At 55.1% G+C, this 7,320-nt stretch overlaps 1 protein-coding gene across 1 annotated transcript; it reads right to left on the minus strand.

The window, feature by feature from the left end:
* Positions 1-1,880: 1,880 nt before the first annotated feature.
* LOC131205426 (glutamine--fructose-6-phosphate aminotransferase [isomerizing] 2-like) lies at positions 1,881-6,210 on the minus strand. Its single transcript, XM_058197514.1, has one exon. It carries the CDS (start codon positions 5,112-5,114, stop codon positions 3,081-3,083), a length of 2,034 nt encoding a protein of 677 aa, XP_058053497.1. The 5' UTR covers positions 5,115-6,210; the 3' UTR covers positions 1,881-3,080.
* Positions 6,211-7,320: the final 1,110 nt, after the last annotated feature.

Raw genomic sequence — 7,320 nt, forward strand, 5'->3', positions numbered from 1 at the left:
TTGGCAGCCTCAGTAGGCGTTCGCCGGCACGCGTGTATGTGCGCGCTACCGAGGAGCTACAACACCACCGATCCAGGAAGGGAAAGGAGGAAAAATGTCAAGGCTAACGAGATAAAAGTGAAAAGTGGTGACAGGCACAACGACTGGAGACCGACCGGGGCACCTGATGCCACTATATGGCGCGAGTCCTCAGCCAGTCGGTGAACTGAAATTATAATCTCACGAACCGTTGCTGTTGGTTCTCGCACTCAAACATCGCACGCCATCGGAGGCCATCGAAATCGAAACCTGTCTTGGCACACCCGAGCCCAGACGGGCACAGGAACAGGTTTGGTGGTCCGATCCGAGCGCCCGAGGAGGGGTACGATCTGTCGAAATTCTGCACAGCGCCACATAGAACCAGCGGGTTACCTTCCGTTCTGTGGAACGAAAAGCTGGTCCACTCCTGGGCGCGGTGCCACGTTGCAGAGTGTGATCGGTCGCTGGTTTGGATCCGATTCGTATTCCACTAGAGTTTCGAGAGCGTTATTTTCTGTTATGTCGTGTGGGCCATTTGCATGAACTAATTTGCGAGGCACTGCGATGATCCCTATTTAGTGACGATTGCGCAGCTTCCGATCGCTCCGCCGTAAAACTGTTTGCTCGCGTGCATAGCAAATTGAGCACAAATGGCTCGATGGCATTGTAAAACAGTGATCGGTTTGGATCCCCGTAAGCCAACCGGTAGCACCTGACCGGACGTGATCCGCGAGTTCACAAACGAAACCCGCGGAACACTAGCACAACCATTATTGTTTATGAGCCCCCGAAAGGTTTATGACACCGGAAAGGTGCCGCCGTGGGGCAATGATCATAAACCCCCCAGAACCAACGAAGCAGCGGTAACTGGAACTCGGGAACCAAAAATACATCATTATCAGCCCATCGTCAGCGAGAGGACACAAGATTAGAACCGGCGGAATCTAATCGATTGTCGTCAGCCATTTGATGACCAAATGCCGCTGCCTCCCCGTCATGACCATTGGCCATCGAAAATTTGTTCATTGTATTTTCTGTTCTGTTCCTTCTGGCCGGGGAGTTGGGTATATTATGGCCAGGAAATTATCGCCCACGATCGCCGATCACGCACACCATCCCCAGTGGTGGAGACCCACACAAGTCGGTACGTGACTGGAACTTGTTATAGGCCTGCGGCCGGAGGGGGAAAAAACCCCAACGGGCGATTTTAAACCGTTATCCGTTAGGCCCGCCCGTCCCCCCGATTGCGTGGTCACCATTGCGCGGCATACGAGAACACGGAGAGAAAGCTTCCACGCGCCGACTGGAAGGAAGTGCAGTGGCCGTTCAATGCAACAGCTTAAGATTGGCGTGGCGTGTTCCCGTGGTGACGGCCGTTTTAAAATAATTTTGGTTTTGTAAGAAGCAATATTGAATCGCTTCGAAAATCGTCGTCGAGTCCGAGCCACCGTTAACCAAGGTGGCCTTGAACGGGTGGCCAAATAATGTGGCCGACGTGCTTTAAAAAGTAAAAGTTCAAAGCAGAAGCATGAAAAATCGGGGCCAATTTTCTTTCGGTTCCTGCTTCGAATCGGGACCCCACAAAAAGAGCTCCATAACCGAGGACCACGGTGTGCGGTGGTAGAGAAAGTTCATCTGCATCACCGCGCGTCTCGTTGTGTCAGAGCCGTAGTTCCGTAATCTGAGAAATCGTGTGTTCGGGTGAGGTAATAACGGACCGCCGCCGGTCATCACAGGCGGCGGTATGCACTAATGGAAATTTTCTTTCGCCAATAAAATGCATCTTCAGTTGCACCTGCATCCGATCGCTCTAGAGAGAAAGAGAGAGAGAGAGAGAAACCGGATTGGTAGTCGTGTTTTGTTATCAATAAAAAGAAAGCACTAATACTTTATTCACATATACAGATATAATTTCTTCCGGGCTTCAGCCCGTTGTGGCCCGCGAAATATGCTGCTTAACGCGATCGGCACGCGATCGCGACTGCAAGCTCCTCTTACACGGGAGCGGCGTCCAGCATCGTTACCACATTCACTCGTGCCCAAACAGCAGCGCCACGTGCGCCGGTTTCTTTTAGGTTTTTTTTTGTTGTACAATTTTTGGCTTAAATTTAGTGGTGATCATTACCGTTTACCGAAAACCGATCGCAAAGTATCCTACCGAAACAGCAGCAGACTACGAGAGCAAAGAAATCATCTAAATGTAACAAACGATCGGCCCCACTTCGTGTAGATCGATTGATCGGTCGCGGTTTTAGAAGCGTCCGCGAAACAATATTTTGACCGATTGCGTATGCTGAGCCCTGTGTGCGGCGCGTGTATGTGTGCGATGATAATGAACACGCTGATGACGATGCGGAGAGTGATGATAGTGGTGATAACGACGGCGAACGACAATGACTGGTGATGCAGCGCGGCGGTGGTGGTGGTGCCGCTTAACAACGTCGATTGGGATCGGACCAATCTTCGGACCTACACACAAACACACACGGGCACATTGGTGCAAATTTTACACCTTGGCTGCTGACGGCACTTTTGCGGACGTGGACAATGCTGACAACAATATGCGGTGACGCTTCACAGATGACGACCGTCTCACCGTCCCGAAACACTGAATGGACCCTCCCTCTATTGCACAGCTCTGGTTCATACAAGTGGACCAACCCTCGGACCGGCGGAAGTAAAAGCAAAAATCGGGTACAATATAAGCAATAGCCTAGAACTAACTTAGCGATCTTTCAAGTGATGTAGCCGCGTTCGCATCCTGGATCTGCGCCATGGTCTCTCGATCCTCGGCACTTTGCTTGCCTTTCGGCAACCGGTTCGAAAAGTTCGAACATGTTCGCTTTTGATTACATTCTCAACTCCATTAAGTAAACATCTAATGAGATAAAAAGAAATGGAAGCTTTTATCTCGCTCGTCGGCAGGCAGGGAAAGCGACAGCGTTTCGTTCGAAAAGCGGGATCGCGCGGATAAAAGGGTTAGTGATTGGCCTCGAATTGGTGGGCCAAGCGTCCGGGGGAAGGGATAAAACTTAACAAAGGTCCCCTGCGACTCGACTCCTCTACTCGACCGTGACGGATTTGGCGAGATTCCGCGGACAGTCGACGTTGCAGCCACGGAGCACCGCGATGTGGTAGGAGAGCAGCTGCATCGGGATGACGGTCAGTACGCCCTGCAGACAGTCGACGGTGCGCGGAATCTCGAGCGCCTTCGACGCGAACGCGTTCGTCTCCTGGTCGCCCTCCTCGCAGATGATGATCGGGCGGCCCTCGCGCGCCGTCACCTGCTGGAGCGCGTTCATGCACTTCTGGTGCACCGGGTCGCGCATGATGATCATCACGATCGGCATCGTGTCGTCGACGAGGGCCAGCGGTCCGTGTTTCAGCTCGCCCGCCATGATGCCCTCGCTGTGCATGTACGTCAGTTCCTTCACCTTCAGCGCACCCTCCATGCAGGTGGCAAAGTTGTAGCCGCGGCCCATGATCAGCAGCGACTTCTGCTGGTACAGATCCTGCGCAATCTCCAGCACCTTCTGGTCGAGCTGGAGCACCTGCTTGATGTGCGTATCGAGCATGCCGAGCCCCTCGATGATCTCGAGGCGGCGCGACTGGAGCGAAAGCCGATCCTCGCTCATGACCAGCGCAAACATGACGAGCGAAATGAACTGCGAGGTGTACGCCTTGGTCGACGCGACACCGATCTCGGGGCCCGCGTTCACGTGCACCCCGCAGTGCGACTCGCGGCAGATCGAGCTGCCGACCGTGTTGGTGATGCCGACGATCAGGGCCCCGCGCTGCTTGCAGTACCGCAGCGCCATCAGCGTGTCGGCCGTTTCGCCCGACTGCGAGATAAAGAAGCACACGTCGTCCCGGTAGATGGGCGTGTTCCGGTCGAGGAAGTCCGACGCCAGCTCCACCATCACCGGGAGCTCCGTCAGCTCCTCGAGCAGCTGGCGCGTCGCCACGGCACTGTGGTACGAGGTGCCGCACGCGATCAGCATCAGCCGCCGGCAGCGCTTGATCTCCGGAATGTAGTCCTTGATGCCCCCGAGCGTCACCTTCTTGCTCTCGAAGTTCACCCGGCCGCGCATCGTGTTGACCACCGATTCCGGCTGCTCGAAGATTTCCTTCTGCATAAAGTACCGATAGTTGCCCTTCATGATCTGCTGGATCTCCATCTTGAGCGTGGTGATCTCGCGCGCGTGCGGATCGTCCAGGCTCTTCTTCAGCCGGTGGATGCCGAGCGCCCCGTCCTTCACCGCCGCCACGTCGTCGTCCTCCAGGTAGATGACCCGGTTCGTGTGCTCGATCACGGCCGACGCGTCCGACGCGAAAAAGTACTCCACCTCCTCGCCCGGGTTGATGAAGTCGGCCGTGTTGTCCGGAGTCGGCGGCTCCACCTGCACGTTTCCGACCGAGCCGTGCCGGGGGCCCTTCCCGTACAGGATCGGCACGTGGTTGGTGGCGAGGCTCGTCTTCGCCTTGATGCCCACCAGCAGCGGGGAGCCGCGGCGCGTCACCACGCACTCGCCCGGGAAGTGTTTCGACTTGAAGGCGAGCGCGAACGCGCCCTCCAGCTGCTGGATCACCTGCTCGACCAGCTCGCGGAACGAGTAGTTCGGGTGCTGCTTCCACAGGTGGTGCACCAGCTTGGCGATCGCTTCCGTGTCGGTGTCGGACTCGAACGCGTACCCGCGCAGCTCGAGGAACTTCTTGATGTCCTTATAGTTGGTGACGATGCCGTTGTGCACCACGACGAACGCGTTCCCGTCGTCGCTGCGCTGCGGGTGCGAGTTGAGCTCGCTCGGGGCCCCGTGCGTCGCCCAGCGGGTGTGCGCGATCCCGACGTGCGTGGCGCACGCCTCGCCGAACTCCGTCTCCCGGGCCGCCGCGTGGATCGCTTCCTCCAGCACCTTCACCTTGCCGGTGCGCTTGAACATCAGGATGCCGGCGTCCGGCGTCATCCCGTCGACGGCCACACCCGCCGAATCGTAGCCACGGTACTCAAGCCGCTTCAGGCCGTTCAGCAACAGCTCCAGCACCTCGCGCCGCGACTTGGGCGTGAGGAAGTTGAGGTACGCAAAGATGCCACACATTTTCCTTTCCTCCGTGCACGAACTTCGCGCTTCCTTCGAGACTCACAACAAAACACAGCAACGGAGCACAGGCACGAAACACCCGACGAACGCACGAACGGGCACTGGGGGGTCACGCACGCGGAAACCAGACTACGCGCACACACAGGCACGCTTTCGGTGGCCGACGGAAGAGCGGGGGCTGGAGCTCCGGTGGAGAACTGGTGGTGCTGTTGTTGTTTCCGCGGAAACGAAACGCTGAAGACTGAACCGTGCGCTCGGTGGGCCACAGAGGTTTATTGTTGGCGCCCACCGGTCGTGTCCGTGGTGGTGGGATCGTGCCCAACGAATGCGGTCCTCCCTCTCACTTTCGCTCTCTCGCTCGCACCCGGCTCTGGCACGCTCGTTTGTCTCGCTTTTGTGAGGGGAATGCGTATCTCGCGGTGGCCCCCAGACTGGGCGCGGTGTGTGTTGGTGTGTTGCTGGACTGGTTCGCTGTGCAGCTTGTTGTGGCCAGACCGGGCGAAAGAAGGGAGGAGTGGAGTGCTTCGTGATCGTGGCACGGCACGACCCCCCCCCCCCACGTCAGTGCTCGGTCCAAAATCGAAGATCGATGCACAACACGCAGCCGATTGTTCCGCAAATCCGTAGTTTTGGGTGCCGCAACCGGCGGAGCAACTTTCACCGATTCGACCACTTCCTTAATCTGCTCGGGTCGCGACCGGCCACGGGAGACACCTCTGAACTTTACCCGGTCCCTACCGCCAAGGCGGCCGCCGAGCGCCGTTTGTTGACGTGTCCCGTTTCGCGTTGGCAACTCTAACGTGGAGGATGCTGATGCTGAGGATGCCACCTTTTCTCGTTCTTCGGAACGTTCTCGATGCGTTCGTGGAGCTTTTGGCCGTCCACAAACCGTTTACGCGGTTAACTAATGCAGGGACACGCGACGACAACACATCATTCGGAATTTCGTCTGCACGTACGCATTCCGCAGGCCACAACACCAATCGGTGAATTCGGGAAGTCCCCTGTATCCGGTGGCCAGTTACTTTGATCCACAGTACGTCGCCCGAGAACCCATCGTTTTTCTGATCCCTTTGTTTTTCCGACCGCACAATTTTCCTGTTTTCCGCTTGTTGTTTTCACGCATGCAAAACGAAGCAAAACGAGCAAAACCCCAAAGCTGTCAGCTGACTGTCAACCGTGAGGTGAATTTTGCGGTGGTGAGTTTCGGCCGCGGCCGCGTAAACAAATGATTGTATGATTTCCGCGAAAGACGGTTAATGCTCCATAAACAGTACATTTATTGAAACTGTTGCCTCTACAGTCCGAAGTTTTGCGTACTTTAATGGCCGGTCTACACGCTACGATAACGATAACGATATCTGCGTAAGTGACGTCTCTGGAGACGTCATTAATGTCTGAACTAATCTGAACAAACGAGCATCAATTTGTGAACCAATTTCAAACAAGTGCCAGTTTGTCGGTTGACTTGTTGATGTTTTGTTTTGGCCTCTCATTTATATTTTGGACACTTCGTCAACGTTCGCGAAAGTGTTTAAGTGAATTTATAAAAAATTACGAAAGTCTGCCATGTCTCTGGCAACTAAAAAATAAAAAATATGGTGATCGCAATAAAAATGCGGAGGCATACGATGCCATTTAAAAGCCATTTCCTCGACACTGTAACCTCTTCGCACGTTCTTTTTTCGCTTTTTAACCGAAAAGCACAATGCGAAGGCAAACCAACACTGTGTTGCTTCCATGGCTGATTCCAACATGTCCAACCGACAAACTGGCACTTGGTTGAAATTTGTTCACAAATTGATTCATTGGCTTGCTCCAGCTCGTCGGCCACCATGCCGATCAGTTCGCGGTAGTCACACCGATTGATCTTAAAAACGCACCCCTTGTACTCCTCGGAAGTCCGCGTTAAGCCTTTCTTGTCGCCCTCCTCACTCGAAGCGAGCTGTATGTCGTATACAGTTTTGCCCCCCGCGGCCACCGTCTTGAACTTTCAGCAAATGTACGCCACGAACTTCTGTTCCTTCATCCACTCGCTGATCAGCTTCATGTCCTCGTGCGTTACATTACATTGTTGGAGAAGTAAGTCGTAACGCCGGTATCGCAAAGCCCAAGAGTTTTCACGCGTTCGGTAACGCGTTCGCACAAAGATAAGCCCCTTGCTCCTGTTCCAGAGGGAACCTGCCGCCTGCCGCCTGCCCAC

This window comes from Anopheles bellator, chromosome 1 (assembly GCF_943735745.2).
Source record: "Anopheles bellator chromosome 1, idAnoBellAS_SP24_06.2, whole genome shotgun sequence".
Classification (NCBI taxonomy): domain Eukaryota; kingdom Metazoa; phylum Arthropoda; class Insecta; order Diptera; family Culicidae; genus Anopheles; species Anopheles bellator.

Coding starts and splice junctions, on each gene's coding strand:
- LOC131205426 (XM_058197514.1), bottom strand. CDS start 5,114: ATGTGTGGCATCTTTGCGTACCTCAACTTCCTCACGCCCAAGTCGCGG.